Raw genomic sequence first — 21813 nt, 5'->3', positions numbered from 1 at the left:
TTTTCTGAGGTAATTTTTATCTTACAAAGACATTTCATTAGTTCAGATTAAACAAAGGTAACTTCTCACTTCACTGTATTTCTGGTTAATGTATTATCCTAGTAGTTAAGAAGGACTGTAAAGGTGAAGACTGTTTTATCCATTGCTTATTAAAATGAATCCATATATGCAATTTCCTTGGAGGAGAGCATTGTTTCTGTAATTGATTCTTTTATCATTCTAAAAGAAGAATCACCAATAAGTTTTTGTCTGTTTGACAGAAAATCTTGTATGTATTTGTCAAGTACACTGCTCTTCTTCTTTCAAGGTACAATTCCCTCTTTTGTTCAAAGTAACATTGATTTAGAAAAAAAAAAGAGAAATGACTGTATCTTTTTTGAAGCTTTCAAATGTAATATGCTACAAGAACTATGAGCACTTATATTTATTACTGTATCTGAGGGAGTGCTTATTATTTTTGAACTGTATTTGTTACTGTTGATGTACTGTTGATTCTTTTATCTAGTTTAGAAAAGTAATTACTTCTGATTAGATTCTTAACTCCTGATAAACTCTTTCAAGGTAAGTGTTCTCTGTATAGCTTCTGCTTAAAAGCTCCCAAGTGCTGTGGGTATGGACTCCTCTGAGCCACTGCTGTTGTGATAACTGAACCTTTAGGTTTTCATGTAGCATAATTTGGAGGAATATTTGGTCTCTGATACTAAAAGTACCTAAATTGATGTTTTGATAGTTTGTTTTTTATCTCTGACCAGAAGCTATGTAGTTGAAGTAGGATTAGTACTTGACTCCATTGTGTTTTTTGTTATTGTATGTGTGTGCTTTGGGGTTTTTTTCTTCCAAGTAGAAATACATTTAGTAACTACAGGGACATAGGACCCTGAATTTGCCATAATTTTTATGTGGTTCACCTTAGGCATTCTCTATGTAATTAGCTCTTCAAAGGAAACCAAATGTTTTCAATTGAAAAAGTGCTCAGTTTTATTAGAGTAACAGGATAATTAACATTTTAAGTTTTGCAAACTCAGTGAATAGAGAAGAAAGAGGAAAAGGAAAAAGAATTTTTACAAGGTTTTTTCTGCCCACATTATCATTGTGAGTATGCTGTTGCTTCTGCTTGCTCACAGTTAATTCAGTGCCTTTGAGCCTTGAACTGCATGAAGAAAGCTTATGTTTCTTTGGAAGATAGCAGTAATTTCCTTGAAATTTTGGAAGTTGTATTCTTTTGCTGTGGAATACTTTTAAAGAGCTGTTCAACTTATTTGTATTTTGTTTTCTCCAAGTTTCCAGATCTGTGCTTTTTCCAGTGATTATTCTAGTGACTTTTAAAATTTTGATTGAAAGAAAATTCTTTCCAAGGTTTCCTTAACATATTCACAATTTTTATAAATGGTAAAAGTCCATTAATGATAAAAATTTGAGAGAATATATGAATACTCTTCTATTAATTTTATTAAAATTAAGGTTAAATATTCTATCTTGGATTTTTTTAAAAATTTTTTTCCATTTCAAAGTTTTGCCTGACATTTTGAACAGGAAGTAATGCTTAGAGATGGGTAAACAATTATTTGACAAAACTGCTAAATGGCTGAACTGCTTTAATTGATAATGCAGATTTATATCTTTCATTCAACATGTATAACATCTTTCAGCTGCAAATTTGATGATATCTGTAAATATTAATGAATCAACTTCAAACATAATTTTGAAGTTGGCAAATATTGACAAGGAAAACTGGGGCCTGGTGAGACTGACTTGTAAAATGTACTCATAAAATCAATACAGAGCCTAAAATATTCTTTGATTTAATTCTATGGTTGCTAGATCACATTGCATCTTAATCTAGATATAATGAAAGATGGTAGTTAAAAATATTCTGATTGAGTGATTGATCTTAGTGGATAATCTGTGATTAGCTAAATAACAAATAGAAAATGTGGTATTTTAAAAGAAAACATTAGATTCTTTCTCACTGTTATGATGAAGAGTAAATCAAAAGGACGTTGTTCTTACAGAATGTGAAATTAAAGGGATTTCTTTTTTCTTTCAAACAGTTACTAATCTCACTGACTGCTGGAATAGTGGAATTACATGTTAACCTCCAACCTCCATGATGCAGTTGTGTTTCCTTCCTTCTGTCACAGACAGGGTGAGCCATTCTTCATACGTGTTACGAAGTTAGGATTTTGTAAAATGTACTGCTGTTTATGTGGCTGATAAAATGCATAGTATGTTTGCATGTTATGCCTTTTAGAATTATATTTTTTACACACCAAAAGCTGTAAAAGTTATTTTGTTTCATGGAATCATAGCTGGCTTTAGGAAGTTTCTTTGGGGATCTTCTAGCCCAAGACCAGTGATCAAGGTAGAGTTGATTGAAGTTCATTGCTTGGGTCTTTTCCCAGTCTCCCAGGATGGAGACTTCACTGACACTTTTTGCTGCACTTTCACCAGTGTGACCATGTGATGCACTAAATACAAGGAATTTAATCCAATGTGACATGTTGTATAAAATAAGCTATCATGAGAACTTTTAATAATGAACTGTTTTTTTGGTCATGAAAAATTAATAACGAGCAATTGTCCTGCAGATGTATTTTTCTAGATATTCTGAATCAATTTTTTTCTACTTTCTCAAAAATTTTGCATCAAACATTTGTATTTATTATAATAAATACAAATGTTTGATGCAAATATAAAATACTTTTAAATATAAATACTTTTTTTTTTTTTTTAGGTATCATTTCCATTAACATCTGATTGATTTATTAATGTGAAACTTTCTAAGTATGTGGGTTTTGGTTTGGTGGGCTTTTTTTTGTTTGTTTTGTCTTCATTTTGTTTTGGTTTTAGTTCTGTTTTTTTCTTAATGGTGGATATTTAGACTTGCAAAGGATAAAAATCCAGAAATTACCTGAGTAATTTGTACCATTTTGAACAGCAAGGAGTCAATGTAAAGGAATATAATAAAATAGAAAGTAATATTAGAAATTATTTTGGGTTGAAAGAACTAAGACCTTGTTCAGTGCTTCAAAGATCATTATTCTTGATAACAGCTGAGGTATTTGTGGTAGTTAGGGATCACTGATGGAGGAGGAGGAGGCTTATAGGAAATAATTGCATACATTCCTTAATTACTTTCCTACATGATTCTGATTGAACTTGTGCGGGAAATTTCACTTACTATTCTCTCAGCTTCAGTTTTTTTGCTACACACCACCTTAAGAACTTGAAAAAAGCAGTACCCACCTTGGTTTGGTGATCTCTGTTGTGTCTTTTTAGGGAAATTATTCATGCTGCTTTGGTTGCAAATGCAGCAACTCTTGAGCTGTTGATGATCTCTTGCTTTGTATTCTACATGTGCTCATCCTGTTGATTTATTTTGGTTGCATCAGTAAATATTGGCTTCCTAAAAGAAAAAGAAATTTGGCACAAGATTACTGATTGGTCATTCTGAATATTTGTCTATTTATTCCTCTGCCTTCCATTCTGAAGGTGTTTTCATTTCAAATTTTTGCAAAGTTGTTTTCAGGTATAAAATGCCCTTTAAATTGAAAACAGTTTCTGTGCTGCTCAGCTGAGCATTTTACATCAAATACACACTATAAGCTCCAAAATAATACCAGAATCTTCTCCTGCATTCTCGTTCTTTGAATGTTTTATCTGTTTTGTAATATATATTGCGCTAAAGCTTCTCCATGGCTCTTTGGGTGACTCTTCTCAAGTTGATAATCTTGGTTTTAGACTCGAGGTTTTAATTCCTCAAGTCCTATTAATTTACCTTCTTCATAATCTCTGTAAGTCTGAAAAATAATCAAGCTTCTATATTCCATGACAGAACCTCTTCAGTGAAATTTCAGGAAGGATAAATCACATTGTGTCTTTCTCCAAAGCTCGTTCTGATTGGTAAAGATTTTGTTTTCTAACCAAATGAGTGGGCCTGCAGCTTTGACAGTTAAGGAGGTCCCTCAGTACCATCTCCTCCTTCTCAAATGTTTAATTTGAGAATAATCTGCAGATTGTATCAGATGCATAGACTGTATTTATTCATGTACAAGTATAAGGGACTATATGAAGAGAATATCATGCAAATTGCTCAGAGCAATCTGTACAGATATAAAATTAGACTTTTACAGAGGGAAACACTAGGAAAGAGGTAGTTATGGATGTACAAGTAAATAGTGAGTGAGTCTAATGAGTGTGTCTACTTATGGCCTCTGATATATGTGAATAGAAGTTATGAAAAAAGAAGTAAATTTCTACAATAATTGAGTATATATGTGGGATTTTATGCCCTTGTTCCAGAAAAAAGAGGAAGTGGATAGTTTTTATGGGGAGAAAAAAATATAACTAAACCAGTGAGCTTGACTAGGAAACTAAGTGAACTTCATTCTGGATACTTTTAGAACACAAACATTAATACATGCTCTGTCAATGGGTTTCTGTTCTCTGGTTGAAGGAAATAATAGATATAATTTGTATGTTAATAAAGGTAATTAAAAAGTTATAGATGAGTGAAATGCTTTCCAAATTGTTTCCAGTCACGATTCTAAAAATGTTTGCAACTAAATGGGAAAAGGTCTCTTGGGATTGATATATATGAATGCTAGAATTAGAATTAATTACCAGTCCTGGCTTGATCATAGTAGTATGCAAAGCATGGAGAAAAATGTCAAAGAATGATGGTTAACAAAGTAGAGGTAAATATAAATGGGAAATTAGATAAATGCAGCATAGATTTGTTATCAAAGATTTTTTGATCTGTATTATTTTGGATTTACTTACTTACTTTTTCAATGGGGTCAATTTCCCAATGAAACACAGTTGGGGAGATAATGTGTATCTATCCCTTTCAGCATTTCTTGGCACACAGAAAGGTCTATATTGAGTGAGAGAAATTGTGGATGAAAAATAGAATCATTTGTTGGAAAAGGAAGTAGCGGAAGGGATGAAGTGACAGGGACTTGTGCTGCAAGGAAGAGTATCAGCCTGGAGGAGAGACCCTGTTGGTGCAATTGATTACATGTGTTATTCATCTTGGATGTTTTCAGTAGTGACAATGTCACAAAAATATAATAGTCTATAATGAAATATAGGTCACAAAATAGAAGAGAGTTCTGATGGGGTCAGAAAAATATGTGGTATACTGCAGTGGTAGAATGGGATAAAGTGTAATAACATAAAAAGGATGAAAAATAAGAATTTCTGTATATAAGATAGGAGCTTATAAATTTGAAGAGAGAGAGATGCAAAAAGGTTTGAATATATTATGTCCTTGTAAAATGGTTGCTGACTGCCAGAGCAAAGTGGTCATGAAAAGAGAGATCCTATTTTGGGATACATCACACTAGGCAGGTCCAAGAGAGAAAAGCAAGTGTTGGTTCATACAAGACACCAGCAATGCCATGTGTTACGTGCAGAATTTTGATTCAATTACTATGTAAGTCTTCATAAAGAATGCATTGCATACACCGTGAATAATATTTGTAAGGTTTGCTTATTTTTATCAAACACTACAGAAGGATTTTCTTGTTACTTTTGTCCTTTGATCCTTAGTTTTATTTTAATATCCTAAAAGGATTATTTCCTTAGGCTCTAATCCTTTGTCAGAGGCTGTGCCATCACATTATTCTTAAATAGGAACTGGAATCAGAAAGTTGGTTTTAATTTTCATTTTTATGAGAGTACAACAGGCTAACATTACTTAGAGTAGAATACTTTCCTAAGAGGGTAATTTTTGTTAGTGAAATCTTAAAAAATATGAAATCCTAAAAATGCTAGTTTAAGTTTACTTTTAAGGGAAACTAACAATGTTCTGAGAGTTCAGTGTAAGTTGTATGTCTGGTGTAGCATGGTTTTTGAGGGTTTCACAGTTAATGGTAAGTCATTGTGATAGCTCTTAAAATGGAATGAATTTCATGTTTTGTACATTGTACAATTTTAGGTGATGTACATGCCTTAAATATAATCCTGTATATGTTAGCTATAGTGATGTGTGTGTTTTACTTCTTGAGTAATTTTCTCCTTTTCAGCTTACATAAGGTACACTTTTTTCCTAGTCCAGTAGGTGGTTGAGCCAAAAGTAGACTTGCTTAGTTTGCTTTGAATTGAATCTAAAATAACTTGAAACTGTACATTGCCAAGAAAAATCATAATGCTAATCTGGGGCTGTAATTCTGTAGGAAGAAAAAATACACAAGGAGAAAATACACACTGCGTCACTGAATTTACTATTGAAAGCATGTTTGAAATAGCGCATTAAAAAGAACTTATTTAGGCCATAGAAGATGTCCTTTCATTTGAAACTACATAGTATTCAGCTATTAAATTTTTTAATTCTCAAGTATCTTTTAAAGCTTTAAAATAACTTGAAGGCTTTGTGGGAGCAAGATGAAGAAAGGTAGTATTTTCGGTGGTTGTTGTTTTTTGGTTTTTTTCCTATAGCAAAATAACTTAGACATGGATGCACATTATTTCTCATTAAGATATTGGTGCTATGCTTCAGTCACTTTCTTTAGTTATCATTTTAATCAAGTCTCTTTAGTGTTTCATTTAGTTGTTTTCACTTAGTCATTCAGTGCATTCCATTGCAGCAATGTTGTTTTTTGACCAAATTTTTCCTGTTAATTTGGCAACAAAAGTTTTTCACATTCTTGCAATCAGCTGTGCCTTACCTGTGTAGTATGCACAATTTGATTTCCCAGTTAAGGCTTGAAGCAGACCCTTATTTTAGGTAAATATTCTGTCTCCTCTTCATGGAGTCTAAATAAGTTTGTGACACTAACCACATTTTCTGTGCTATGCACTTAGAATAAATAAATTTTAACTTGAGTTCCTTTCTCACAGTGTTATTTTTCATTCAGCTGTTGCATTGAACATTATGTATTCCCAATGATTTATGGTAGCCACTACTTACTAGACCTATTTTTTTTCATTAGATAATGCTGCAAATTTCATAGTGACTTTTAATAATAAACCTACAAGATTAAATTAAACCTGAAAAATAGCTTACTGTATGTGATGCTTTCAACTCAGCATTTGATTTTAATGCTATTTCATTCTTATTCTACAAAACTTTTTCCTGATATTGGTTTGATGTCTTTAGTAGCTGAAGAAACAAATCAATTTGTAAGGAGTGATAGAGAACTTCTGCATTTAAAACCAAAAAGCATTCATTTTAATCAACATCAATGTTTATTTCTCATTATGTTGAGAAAATTTTATAGTTATCTGTAGTCTCTTCATCTTCTCTCTCAGGGAACCAGGAGACCTTTTAAATTTGTATATGGAAGATTTTGCACTGTTAATGTCATACCAAACTGCTTTATTTCATGGCAGCTAAAAGTTGTGTCTTTACAAGCATACATTGAGGAATGACTGAAGGTTACCAATTTCCCTGTGGCATCTGTAGTCCCACACTGATACTGGCATTAAAAGCTGGCTTTGATTTACTGTACCGATGGAAGCTGCTGCTTGTGCTGAGCTTTGCCTTTCCATCCGTGCCTAGCACCTGTGACTGGGATTTCTGTGGTTGCTAGCTGGGCTCTTATAAATGGGAGATGATTTACCTGAGGGATCAGGTTGAAAAACTCTCTTAACTGTGTGTAGTGATGAAATTTGTTCAGAAAATTAGCTCTAAATATTGCTCTAGAGCTGCTGGGAAGAATAGAGGAACACATTATTTTTCATTCCATACATCCAGCTTTTGGAAAGAGATAAGAGATTTTTTTTTTTTACATTATTTTAGAGAGTAACATTGTAAGAATGTAGTCGACCATTCTCAGGTTCCCCTGGAAAGGAAACAAGAATTAATCTAAAATTGAAGGAAAAAAATTAGCTAATTACCAATATATTATGTGATGTATTTATGCCCTGGAAAATGCAAGTTTATGAGTAAATCTAATCAAATGTAAGACAAGAAATCATGGTAAATCTAAGGGGACAGCTAACTACTAAATTAAAATTCATGACTTTCTCTGGTAAAATAAAACGAACATAACATTCCTAGATAAAGGACTTTCACTATATAATTATAACATAAATTTATAATATCACTAATAACTGCTATTTAGGTATTTTTCTGTCTCCTGTTTAATAAAATATATTTATTGGTACTGCTCTGCCCCACCTTTTAGGTTTGGTGGACTCTTATTTAGTAGTTCAGTGTCAGATGGTGTTAATAACCATGTTATGATCCATGACAGGTTTGAATTGCTGCATTTGTGGGCTGCTGCTGTGGGGTTTTTTTCTAACTCAAGGCTCATACTTTCAGTCTTGGCAGTCTTGAGCTTCGTTTACAGTATGAAACCTCATAAACAGCTGTAGAAAATTAAACAAGTATAAATATTGACATTACATCTTGACTTTCTGTCAGACAGATAGCTGTGGCATGCGTTTGCATGTGGAGATCTTTCAGAAACCTGAGACAAACTATAAAAATTGAACAGTTTTAAAAATGTGATGATTTTTCCTTTGGTTTGATTTATATAAAGATCTTGTGTGACCTTTGAAATAATGAATTGCAGAATGATAGAATGGTTTGGTTGGAAGGAACCTTAAAGATCATTTAAGTCCAACTGCCCTGCCATGAGCAGGGATGCCACTAGATCAGGTTGCTCAAAGTCCCATCCAGCCTGGCTTTGAACTCTTCCAGGGAGGGCACATCCAGGGGTACTTGGTATCTCATCCCTGGAATGTCAAATACTTTGACGAAATGTCAAATACGTTGACATTTTGCATTTCCAGAACAGCATGAAATAAACGAATTCATGGGAAAGCCGCATTACAGCACCAAGCTGATAGTTAAGTGCTGTTGGAACTCATGTATAATTAGATACACCACATTTGAGATACTGGCTTTTAAGTGTTTTTTTCAGAATGTTCTTCCTATTCATTCAGCTAGTTTGGCATCTGTACTTTATATTTAATTCTACTGTTACCTAACTTATGAAAAGAACAATGACATCTTCAGAGATTGATAGAAATCTGATAAAACCTGTGAAGATTTTGTTGCATTTAGCCCAATGCTGAACTGATATTTCATATAATTACCAATCACAGCTAAAGCCCATATGTAATGGGCCTCAAAGGTCATTTATACACAACTCTGCTCACTGATGAACTGATAATTTTTTCTCCATTTTTCCCCCCATTTTTGATTTTTTCCTCATTAAATATCTTGATGACCTCCAGATCATTGCTATCAGACTTTTTCACTTCATGTTTCACCTTGTTTCCCAAACGCTTATGAATGAGTCAAGCTGTATGGAGTCTGCTGTGAGTGCAGAGAGGTCCCTGCTCATTCTTTCCACTTAAACTGATTGTCTGGTCTTACTGTACATTTCTTCTCTTCTAATGGGGTGGGCACTCACATGACGATCTTTCTTCTTCCATGCAGCTTAGGTTTTTGGAACAATTTGGGAATCTTGTTGAATGCCATTTGAAAACACAATTGACCAAATCAATTGCCTGACAATTAGAACTGGTTCTGTCTTGCCTGTGTGTTTGTTTACATCTTCAAAGGAGCTTTAATAAATTTATGGGACACAATTTGTCTTTCTAAGAGTAATGTTAGTGCTTTTATACTTTGATTACTTTCATCCTTATGTCTGCAGATTTATTTCATCTTCTTATTTCTGCCAGTTTGGCTGACACAATATATTTTCTTCCTGGTCTGTAATTGCAGCATTGTTCCATGCTGTAGACCTTAGAAATAATTTAGTTTACTTTTTAAATTTTCCATTCCCTTGCTACAAAGTCATTATGAGTAAGAGGTTGCACACCTCTGTTAATAATTAAACTATTGCATTCTTTAACTTCTTTAGAACTGTTGGAAGAATACCATCTGTTCCTGATGACTTGTTATATCAATTTTGTGGATTTTTGATTGTCTGGTCTACTAACACTGTTGTTTGAGACAGACCAACGCTGCCTCTGATGAAGAAGATACTCAATTTGTGAGTTTTCTTAAGCTTATATTTTATGAAAAACAGGTTGGAAAAAAAGTCAATATTTTTCTTGCAAAGTACTCTATAAACAATTGTGTCCCATCTTACTAGTCATAAGTGGATTTTTTTTTGCTTCTTTTAAACATATACAAACTACCCCTCTTCTCAAGATAACGTGAGAAATTTTTCAGCATTTTCAGTGCTGTTGAAAACACTAAGCATTTTTAAGGTTAGAGTTATTGTATCTGGAAGTGTGTGCTCCAGGCATATTTCCATAAGTGGATGAGTTTGGAAGTTATTGCAATTTGGGAAGATTTTGCTCTAGACTTTAAAGAGTGGGAACAGAATAAAATAACTAAATGAAATTAAAAAGAAGTTAAGGTGAAAGAAGGATCAAACAGAAAAGAATAATTTGGGAGAAGGTTAATGTGGATGGTATCTCAGAGGAAATACCCTGGATTTAGAGATTTGATAATTCAAAAAATGGGTTACTTTCAAAATTGAGTCAGAATGGTATATATGTGCCCTTTAAAAAAGGTAGAAGTGTTACATTGCTGAGAAGGAGGAATAGAGGGGAGAAGTACTTAAAGAAGACTCTGGATGTGCTGTCAGTTAAAATTTGATCTAGATAGATGAGGAAATTTGTTCCCTAGTAGAATATTTTGCCAAGTAGAAAATGAGTTGAAGTGATTTTGCATTTTTTAAGGTGGCATGGTGGGGTTTTTTTTGTGAGAGAAGGTATTACCTTTGGAGAATTTTTTCTTTTTTTTTATAGTTTTAATAATAAAAACTTGTCAAAATAGGTTTGATAGTTTTGAAGCCGCAGAGAAGTGTTTCTAAAGTCATGCCAGATTTTTAAATACATGCAAATAACAGAATATACTGTTAAAATGGCTATAACTCATTTGTTAGAGTGGCAGTCATGATAAAAATAGAGAAAAAAGGTGATGAAAGTGAAAGAAATGAAGATGTATTTGTAATAAAATAAAAGCTATTTGTTGATAGTAAAGCAAAATGTTAAGTTTACCAGAGTGGCTTTTAAGGTATTTTAATGTCTGAAATGACACATGAAATGGTAAATATTTCTCTTATAAAAAGCAGCATTTCTTCTGGCTGTTTCAAAGCCAGGATTAATTGCATAGTCTTTGTCATTCATTCGTGAATTCAGCATAATGTTCTGTGGAAAGTTAAAAGCTTTTTTTTTTGTCTCTGTGACAGAAAGTACTAACATTGTCTATTGTCATTCTTGAATGTTAATGACAATACATTTAGCTCAGTTGCAGTCCACTATATTTTTACATATCAGAATTATAATTTCAGATTTATTTTTATTTTTTCCTGCAGAATATAAATGAAGAATGATGCAGTATTAATGCTTTCTATGTACAGCCTTATGAGAATCTTCTTTAAGGAGTTGCAGTAAGACAAACGCTGAAAATAGTTTTTCTCTGGTACAATGTGTTGAATCAGACGAGCTGGAATTGTCCACCTTTGTACTACCTAAGAAAATGTTTGCTATTTTGTGAGTGGAAGCAGCTCTGGAGTGAATTGAACTTCTGAAAATGCGGCCATGGACTGGTTCCTGGCGTTGGATTATGCTCATCCTCTTTGCTTGGGGAACTTTGCTGTTCTATATTGGTGGGCACCTGGTACGAGATAGCGAGCACCCAGATCACTCCAGTCGGGAGTTGTCCAAGATCCTTGCTAAGCTGGAACGGTTAAAGCAGCAAAATGAAGACTTAAGGCGCATGGCAGAATCTCTCAGGTAGGATCTCAAAGTAATTACAACTGCTCAGAAAATGTTTGAAATATGAAATAGAATTTAAATTGTAAGGATTATTTGTGGGAGTTTTTTGCAAAATTGTATTTCACATTTAAAAGTATATATGAGTGCTTTAATCTGTGCTATAAGTAGATGAAAATATATTGCAAAACCTTTAAATAAATAATGTACATTTAGTTCTGGTCTAATGTAATCATTACTTAAGAGTCATTTAATGGTGTGGAAGTGTTACTGTCACAATAACAGAGTTCTGTAGGTGATTCACCCCTCAATGCCAACTTCAAACAAGTGCAATTATTATGACATTCATACAAATTAGAACATCTAGTTCTTTATACTCCTGCATGCAGTAATTGGAAGAGCTCATTTTAAAATTGCTGGAAACATTTGTACAGCTTGTTGAAGATAAATGCTGACTTGCTGAAGATGATCTGCAATAGATTGCTGCATTATACAAATTCTTTTATCTAAGTTTTCTCCCTTGCCTTGCTGCTAAACTTGTAGAAACACTTGTAAAACAGTAGGATCATCTCCTTTTTTACAATTACACAGTCATTGAAATATAACCCGTTCAAATTACACAGTGGCTAGAAGAGTAAATGATTTTACTGGTGGCAGGGTACTGTTTGCCACTCAAGAAGGAGGCAGTAGAGGCAGGAGATGCTAAGCAGAGGCTAAACTATATTTTAGGCAGTCATGATTTTTCCAAGTACCTTTCAGTATTTCACTAACCTTATTTATATTCAGATAAATAATACATTTTTGGTGGGCAAGTTTTAAGTAATAGCTTATACTGTTGATAATTTCCCATGCTTTATGAAAATAAAAACCTCAGTTTATATCTACTCTAAACATGCTACAGTATTTCCACATTCCTTCTCTATGATTCCATTAAAGGTGTCAGGATGCTGGAATTAGATGCAAAACTGTGTTGACTGGACTCCGTTCAGCTTTTTTGGAAGTATGTTGTTTAACAATATTTCTGAGACATTTCCTCAGTGTGTTTGTATATCATAACCAAAGGAGAATTTGAAATTCTGGTGTGAGAAAGCCTAAATGACTTTAAGTACCAGTGGAACAGCCACTCATGTCACGTTCAGTAGTCAGTGCTCTTTAGGAGTGAGCCAGCTTGGGACTGAAAGACCTTCAGGCATAGTTTTTTTCTGGAAGTAATCTGAGATTGGTGAAATACTGGACTTTGAGGAAAATGATGCATAACAATATAGGATCTTTTCATTATTTTTACTGTGCCAAACCCTTGGTGCTGTTTACATAGCAACATCATAAATAGGTTTTAGAAATATCCTGGTCAACCTGTATTATTAAAGTATTATATTATAATGTGTTACAGAATTTTAGTATGTCATTTCTTTGCCAGAGAGAATAAGCTGTGTTGAAAATAGCTGTTAGCTTTAAAACTGTCCCGTTTATAGTTTTGTAGCAGTGTGTCTGTTTAAAATGAGGCATTAACCAGCAGTCCATGGATTGAATATCTGTGTCCTGGAAGAGATCACTGCTGCTGTGAACATATATTATAGAAACAAAACACCTCTTAACTTCAGGAATCCAATTAGACAGAAAAGATTACTTTTGCTCCAGTTTACATCTTAAAATAAAGACGTAATTTATTTTGGGCTTCACTGATCAAAGACAGAAAGACTGGAACTATTATTTGAATATGATTTAATTGCTAGAATATTTTGCTTTGTACTGAAAACTCTAATTACTGATAGTGTCAGTTAAATCTGAGTGGTAAGACAACACTCTCTACATCAATAGAGCTCATAACAGGGATGAGGTAAAAACTTGGTTTTGCTGCCCTTTTCCACTAAGATTTTGTATCTAGAGAACAAAACAGCACATTAAAATTTTTGTGGTTAAAACAGAGAATATATTATGGTATGCAACAGGGCTAGATAATTCCTGAAATTAGGAATATTCTAAATAAGAACTTAAAGTTACTTGTGGAGGGGTTTATACAAGAAGGGAGTGCCTACCTGTAAAATTGGAACAATAGGCAAACATTTGATTAACTATACTAGTTAACTATACTAGTGAAAGTATTTTGGCATGATTAGATAAAACTTTTGCCTGGTGAAAAGCTCCTGGTTAACTGAATTTATCTTAGTGGGCAAAGAAGTTTTGTGGATGTTAGAAAATTATCATAATGAATAGTTGTGCTATTATTGATAGCTAGTTAGGGCAGGAGGCAGGTGTGGTTACAGGAATTAGTAGTTTAGTAAAAGTGTAAGTTGTTCTTTAATTTCCATTTTGAAGTTAGAGAAAATTGATATTTTGTCTTTAATTGTTAATTAAAATGGTAAAATGTATTTCAGTACATTTCAATTGCCTGGACTTTCCCATTATAATGGGTTCCTGAGACAACTCAGACTTCCTTATCACAGTGTCGGTCCTCTGGGATGGTTGAAAACAGGAGCTGGACTGTGCTTTTTGCATCTCTTTATGAATGCCAACATGCAATGACAAGAAGTGATCTTTGCACCCTGAGATCTGAGTCCTCCTTTGCTGCCAATTTTTGTAGCAGCCTATCATCCCCAAAGACAACAACAGAAAAGAAAACCAAAAATCTACCTTATGAAACATACCTTATGTGCATGCACAGCCAACCATTCAAAACTTAACAAAGATCATATCTGTGAAAAGGCTTTCTAAAATCTTGCTTAACCCTTTTGTCCTCTGTGATGCTTAAATAATATCTAATTTTGTAATTTTTCTCCTGCTTGCTTCTTTTCACACAAGATGTGTAAGGAACAGAATTAGGGTTTTAGGGCAGAGGTAGGTACTTGTTTGGGTTATTCTGGTTCCGACTCCACTGCAACTGTTTGCATGTTTGATTTCAAAAAATATGTTCTTATGAATTTATGATTTAAAAAGTATTTCTAATTTATTACTCATGTTGGTTAAGAGTAGTTCATATTTTTGCAAGGATTTTTGGTGAGCATATATTTTGATTCTTATTTTCTAAGATGTACCTTTTCAAGAATGCAAGTTGGGACAGTCACATCTTTTTGTAAATGGCCTGAAACAAAAAAAATATTCCTTTAGGAACTGAGTATACTTTTGTGGTGCACTTCTGATAACTTGAAATTGCATCAGGAACCACATAGTTTTTATGATGGTGTATTTAAAAAGCCTTAGGTGAGAAGTTAGTGTACTTTTGTCAATATGATGCTTTGTAAAAACCTTGCTTGTGGGCTAGAAAGAGGCACAGATGTATGTTAATGATGCAGAATATAAATGGAATTAAAGGTATTTTGTAGTTTCTGAGTTTTAGAAATTATGTGCATGAATATTGTAGTATAGTGAGTTTGAAGAGTTACCATAGTCTGTGTATAATTATAAACAATATTGTGTGAGCAGATCTGGTTGATTTTAGAAGCATTCTAGATTTCATTGGTGTAAAAAAGTAATAAATCTGAGGGTTTTTTTATTGGTTGTTTTTTCACTCTTCTATATCCAGTAGACATGGAAGAGCCCTTTCAAAGACACTTATTACAAATGTAGTAGGTGTGACTGCAAAACTGTAAATCTTTACTACAATTTTTGTTAAGGGAAACTTGAGAGGGAGTAATAATCCAATCAAAGTATTACATAATGTTGTTTCCTAAAACCAGTAGTTTTACCTAAAAGTTTTGCTTGCTATTAGGATTATGATATGACTTCTAAACACTGTCCCTGTTGCATATGGATGATACAAAGCTTTTAGGAATAGGAGAGCTTAAAATTACAACTTTTATAATGTCCCATTTTCTTGAATGGAAACTGTGAAGCTGCATATGCCTTCATCCTTGTCCTAGGCTTGCTTTATTTTTGCAATGCATGAATGCTACATGGTATTCATGTGCTTCTTTATGTATTACTGAGTGGTAGTCAAATTTTTATATTTTAGGGTATTTTGATGGAAGATAAACCTGGCAGTTTAGGAACGAGTAATTTCGGAGTTCTCCTCAGGGAAATAGAAAATCTTGTTAAATGGATTCATACTGTGTTCATGTTATGAATACATCACATTTGGACTATATTTGCTTCCTAGACTCTTTTAAATATTGCATTTTGTAGAACCTGCAATTCTTTTAATAAATATGATAACCTGTTTCTTACTCTGAATTAGGAGCGTGTGTTATAAAGCAGAACAGAGGAGAAAAAGGGCAAAATGTCATCAAACACATAAAACCAAACACGTACACATTGTTCTTATAGTTCTGAGTGTAGCTTCAGAAAGAAGAGATCAGATTTAATTTTGAAAAAGCACTAGAGTTGCTTTAATGTAGCCGGTGCTGAGGCTGGTGGAGAATCCAAACTCAAGATCAATTAATCATAAGTAACTCTATTAAAGTACTTCTGTCAGTTACTCTGGGCAGATTTTGGATCTTCTAAACCTGTAGAAAACATTAAAGGGGCTTGGACAGAAGAATGGTTTTGGGTTGATAAAAATTTAAATACTAAAGTACGGTTTCCTACCACGTGTGTTTAAAATATCTCAAGTTTGAAGCTTAGGGTATTGCACAGGCCAGTGTGGGAAGATTGAAGATAATTGAACTAAATGTTGGCCACCTCTGCTCTTTTTACTGTTTTTTTTGTGTAATTCTGAGTTAAGGGAAGCAAGACGTGCAATGGGTATAAATCAGTGATGATCAGGGCTATGCTGATCTAAATTGATAAGGGATGCTTGCCTTTTATTTGCAGATAACATTGACTTTTTATTTTCAGTTCATTTACTGAGGAGGTTTTATCTAAGGAGGATGAAGTGACAGCCTGTATTCTTTTTGTTTGTGTGTGCTAATGGTCATTAATAATTGAACATGATTTTCTTCTTGGGGAAGAGAAAAAAGTGAGAGGGGAAAAGGCAATCATAATGTGGCTTTAGGTAGTTATAACCTTCTAGCTCCTTACAAAGAACTTGGATATAAATGAAAGAATGAGAAAGTATTTGAGTATGAACTTGTGAAATCTTACATTTTTCCTTTTGCTGATAAATTAGAGTAACCTTTTAGGTATCTTGGAAATAGGAAAGGGTTAGAATGGTTTTTATAATTTATGGGGTTTAAAAAACTATTTTTACAATTATTTTACACAGTATGGCAGTTCTTCTAGCTAAATTGAATGTCACTATGATTAATTTTTAAGGGGTTCTTTTTGCCTTCAGAGATCCAGACTAGAGATCCATTGCTTTGTCATTGCCCCTTTGTCATTGCACCTGAAGGTGATGAGAAAGTGGCCTCAGTCATATAGATTATGTGCACACAATTATTTTTTTTAATTCTAGATTACTAACAAGGGACAAAGCAGAAACAGCTTATCTCTACAGCATAATCTTTTTGATGTTTAAAGTTATCCAGTAATATCTTCATTTGACGAGTTGATTATGGGAAAGATAATTTATATTTGCTCTCAGATGGTAGGAAGCAGCATGCAAACATCACACCTTGTAACTATTGAGAATTGAAATAAGCTTTGTTTATTAGCTTGATTGACCATTTAAGTGGAATATAATGGTGTTTATTTTGTGTTCATAACTTAATTACAGTTTTACCATAGTAATAAGTGAAGGATACTCTGTACTAGATGCTTACTAGATGCTTACTTATTAGATGTACAGTGATTTTTTATTACTGTTCAGAATCATCTTAGTTTAGATAAACTTACTTTAAACTCACTTCTCATATTTTAAAGAGTAAATTAGTTGTCAGGACTTCGGTAAGAATTTTTTTTCCCATAAGAATTCCTGTTTTTCAGTAGGCATTCTTATTCATGAGTATGCATAATTACTAGGATATTCTGCACTAGAAGTTACCTGCATACAGGATGCCATGAGACTAGACAAGGATTTTAATTCAAACACTTTTCCCTCAAATGTTATATCCAGCTCAGCTGAAGTACTTGTAGAGGGTAATAACTGCCAAGCTGTGCTGGTTGCAGAGAAGAATCTTTTCCTTAATTTTGAGACTGGATGAAAGTGAGCAAGACAGCAATTCCAAGTCTGATGAGGTAACAGATGTAGAGACACAACCGAAAAAAGAATAAGGTATCATCCTAAAAAGATGTGATTTTTGGAAGTCTAAGCAACTAGCTTAGAGAATATCCCCCCCCATCCCAGCTCTTTTATCTAACAGTCTAAATATAATAAAAATTTTTATTGCATTGTGCCAAAGCAAGATGAATGTTAAATGGCAAAATGCTGCTTTTCTTTTTAAGATCTTAATTATATCAAATGATCAACATAACTGTGCTTCTTTCATATCATCCACAACCATCCTTCTGTAGGATTCTCTAATTGCTACTTTGCAGACTTTCCTTATGCTACGAGGATGTGTGCACTGTCTCAAGACTTCTTATGGTAACAATTTTCTATCCTTTCACCCTATTGTTCTTCACAGACTCTACCTTTAGGGTATGTGACTTGTACAGGATAAACTGTTCCATTTTTTTTCTGGTAATTTTGTGGTTAGTTGTTCTTTCACAACTCAAATTGTGGTACCAAGCTCGCAGATCACAAACACATTTCCATCTGGTGGTTTTCAATTAGTGTAAGAATGTAAATATTTTTCAATATACTTTTTAAAGGCTTGTTTGTATTGTCTTGTACATGGCAATCCAATACTCTCAGTAGGATATAACACCATACATTTCTTGTAGAAACAAATTTACAAGTTGATTGTTGAAACAGATTATATTTAGGGAATGTGCATGTTTAAGATATTTTACACAGTTCTGACATGCTTATGCCATCAGTGCGTGAAAAAGCAGATGTACGAGCAGTTAATGATAATTCCTTTCTGTTTACCATGGTAGTTTTATAACACAAATATTTTTTTGAGTAATTTAGTTATCCCTAGTAGGATAGGGATACGATAGCTTTAGGAGGAAGCTTTAAGTCTGCAGAATTTTTTACTAAATTTCTGTCAGGCTATGTAGCTGCTTCTTCCTCCACCTCTCCTACCCCCTTCTGAAAAAAGGTGCTTAAATGCTGTGCTTCATGTGATGCACCTTTCTGATGCTCACATTAGGTTGTTCACTTGTTCTCTTCAGCTGTTCCAAGGAAAATGAACTTTTCATCAGTCCCCGAAATTTTATTGGAATTTAGTTATCCAGACCTGAGAGACATTAAAGAAATAACATCTCAGTAGGGTATTTAGAATGCTTTGATTTCTTTTTTACAGGGACGGTGGCTCCCTCAAACCACTGTTTTCTCTATGCCAGAGGCATCTTTTGTCTGTCAAGGACTCTTCCTGTGTATGGTGCTGTGAAACTCTGTGTTTGTGGGTGGAGTGAATATCTGTTTCTTTTTATACTCATATAACTTTACGAAGGAAGCATCATCTTCATGTGCTGCAAGAATTCTGTATTCTTTGCAGTTCTAAAGACTTCCCATTGCACGTCTACTTGCTCTTTTTCTTTCTGGAGTCAGCTCTTACAAAAGCTTATAAAACGTGGAATAATTTTTAGCCAGAAGGATAATTTCTCTTGAAATGAAGAGGGTTTTTATTTTCCCTGCATTGAATTTGTAAGGCAAGAAAAAGTTAGCATCTAATTTTTAAACATTAATAACTATGCTTTATTAATATGTGGATTCAAGTTGAGATGATTTACAAACCTCAGTAATGCCCTCAGGGCTGATCTATGGCTCATAGATTTCAGGATACGTGTTTCCATACTTCTCCTGTGCTCACATATCAGAAATTTAACAGATGGATGTTACAATTGCTGGTGTTTGTTTAGGTGATCTACACTTTAGAATACTAGAGTTGTCATAAAAAATCATGATAGTGGTACATTTAAGAGGGTTGAATCTTTTTCTGAGTCCAGAAAATGCATGGAAATCATCCTGTGTGGATATGTAGGACGACTCAACTGGAGATCGAGTGCTGGAGCCCTGGTTCTCCTAGAAGATATGGCTAGGGTTCAGGAGCAGAATGGCTTTTTTTGTGTGTCAGTCAGGTTAACAGTTAAACTGCCACAGATATTATTTTCACAAACAGAGCCTTGGATTGTTCTTGTTGGTGAGTAGAAGTCTTGTAAACAACACAGTTTAGAATCAGGACCTTGCAGCTGTAATGGGCACTGTTTTTCTGCTATGGGATTGTGCTTTTAAAATCTTCTTTATGTTAATATGTTTAATTTCTTCTGGTTTTAAGGAAATCTGATAAAGGTTTAGCAGTAAAACAGTATGAAATAAAAATGAGTGGAGAGCTGAAATGTTAATGCATTAATTTATCAAATAATTATATTTATAAATCATGCAATTTCTTTATTTTCTGTATCCTAGGATACCAGATGGTCCCATTGATCAGGGACCAGCTGCAGGAAAGGTACATGCTTTAGAGGAGCAACTTCTAAAGGCCAAAGAACAGATAGAAAACTATAAGAAACGGACAGGAGATGGTTGGTAGATAATTCTTCTTTTAATTCTAATACAAGTTTTGATGTTTTGGTATTTCATATCACAAATGTATTGGCTTCTTAACAAGTAATTCAGCTACAAGCACTGATGCTTTTTTTTTTTTTTTTTACAGTAGAAGGCCTTGGAAAAGACCATGAAATACTGAGAAGGAGGATTGAAAATGGGGCTAAGGAACTTTGGTTTTTTCTCCAGAGTGAACTGAAGAAGTTAAAAAATCTAGAAGGAAGTGAACTGCAAACACGCATTGATGAATTTCTGTCTGATTTGGGTCATCAGGAAAGGTACTTCCATTAGTTGGTTCTGACCTTTAATTTAACTATCATTATATTATTCAAAGATGTGTGGCAATTATACTTTTCATTGTTGTCAGTCATCAGGCCTCCTTATTGTTGGAGTACCTTTTGTATTATATTAAAATATTGCGCATGAGTTTTGTTTGTGCTAAACCAAATTAATCCAGGAACTGTTAAAAATTTGCTGCCTTTAAGCATATTATAACTCTGTTCCCAACCAGATTGCAGTGACAATTTGTGTCTCCTCAGTAAACAGTTATACAAAAATAGCTGAATTAACTAAATACACTACCTTAGATCAATGCCCTGAAAAAAAGCTGTGATCTCTATATGTGAACATCAGTAATAAAGCAAGAGCCTTTGAAAATAATAATATAGTAAAGGGAAAAAATCATAAGACTTTTCAATTCCTTAGAAATAATGCAAACACTATTTAAAACATAAAGACAATATGAATTTGCTTATTAATATGGGCAAATAGTATTGTCCATTAAATTTTGTAATTTAATATTCCACAATTCCAAAATCCATTTTGTCACAGCTTGATTGAGTTGAAAGTGAGAAGGGACTATTCAATTATTGAGAGTTATTATTTATATAGAAGACATGATTAAATTTCTTTCAATTAGTTCTCTGCCAAGTGCAGTTTTATATATTTGACTGAAATAAAAGTAGTGCCTGGCTGAAGCAGAATTTTCCAAGACTTGAGATCTTCACTTGAACAGTGAATTTGCAGAGAAGTGTCACTTCCCTGGGCAGTTTGTTTCAGTAGTTATCTCCACTCAGAAATATTTTTTTTCCACAGAAGTTATTTCCATTTGGGCTTCTTGAACTTTAGGTCATGGATTCTTATGTACCTTTTAAACTATCTCTGCTAAAAACTGGAGCAATAGTCTAATACCAGAATTTCTGACATTTGTCATGGTAACAGAATCACTTATGTGTATGTTATTGCTCTGTTTATAAAGCCAGGATGAGGCAGTCACCACAGTGAAACCTTGAATAATATTGCATGTGTTTCATTCCAGAAGGTTCTTATGTTGCTGCCTCCTTTTCCTTAGTCCTTTCCATTGTTCACCAATGATTATTAATTCATTAAGTCTTAATTTTCTAGTTTCTGCATTTCTGACACCCTTATGTTCACATGTCACTGTACTTCAGGATGAGGTGAAACCCATGTGAGAGGTGCATAAAGTCTTTTGCACGGAGTTATAAAACTGCCCTGTAAGCCTCTGGAAGTTAATCTCACTGGGCTACTGAAAGAAGTTTGTACATGATGCAAGCAATCACAACTGCTCTTTTTTTTTTCCTCTGAGAATTTTTCTGTTGAGTGCAAGTATTCTTTCAGTTGTCAAGGTGGTTATTAAATAT

At 33.7% G+C, this 21813-nt stretch overlaps 1 protein-coding gene across 9 annotated transcripts in view; it reads left to right on the top strand.

Moving 5' to 3' along the window:
• FUT8 (fucosyltransferase 8) overlaps window positions 1-21813 on the top strand; it is a 96553-nt gene that overhangs the window by 40032 nt on the left and 34708 nt on the right. For 2 of the 9 annotated variants that reach the window (XM_038137217.1, XM_038137215.1), the window contains exons 3-7: window positions 2052-2146; window positions 9822-9953; window positions 11289-11709; window positions 20015-20130; window positions 20262-20430. In XM_038137217.1, coding sequence (XP_037993145.1) covers window positions 11507-11709; window positions 20015-20130; window positions 20262-20430 — 488 coding nt within the window. In that variant the 5' untranslated portion in view covers window positions 2052-2146; window positions 9822-9953; window positions 11289-11506. Of the gene's footprint in view, window positions 1-179; window positions 308-2051; window positions 2147-2734; window positions 2785-9821; window positions 9954-11288; window positions 11710-20014; window positions 20131-20261; window positions 20431-21813 lie in introns of those variants that run through there. The other 7 variants (XM_038137222.1, XM_038137220.1, XM_038137219.1 and 4 more) reach the window with 6 other exon arrangements.

The sequence above is a fragment of the Motacilla alba genome, chromosome 5, assembly GCF_015832195.1.
Source record: "Motacilla alba alba isolate MOTALB_02 chromosome 5, Motacilla_alba_V1.0_pri, whole genome shotgun sequence".
Classification (NCBI taxonomy): domain Eukaryota; kingdom Metazoa; phylum Chordata; class Aves; order Passeriformes; family Motacillidae; genus Motacilla; species Motacilla alba.
This window is presented reverse-complemented; position numbering and strand designations above follow the sequence as displayed.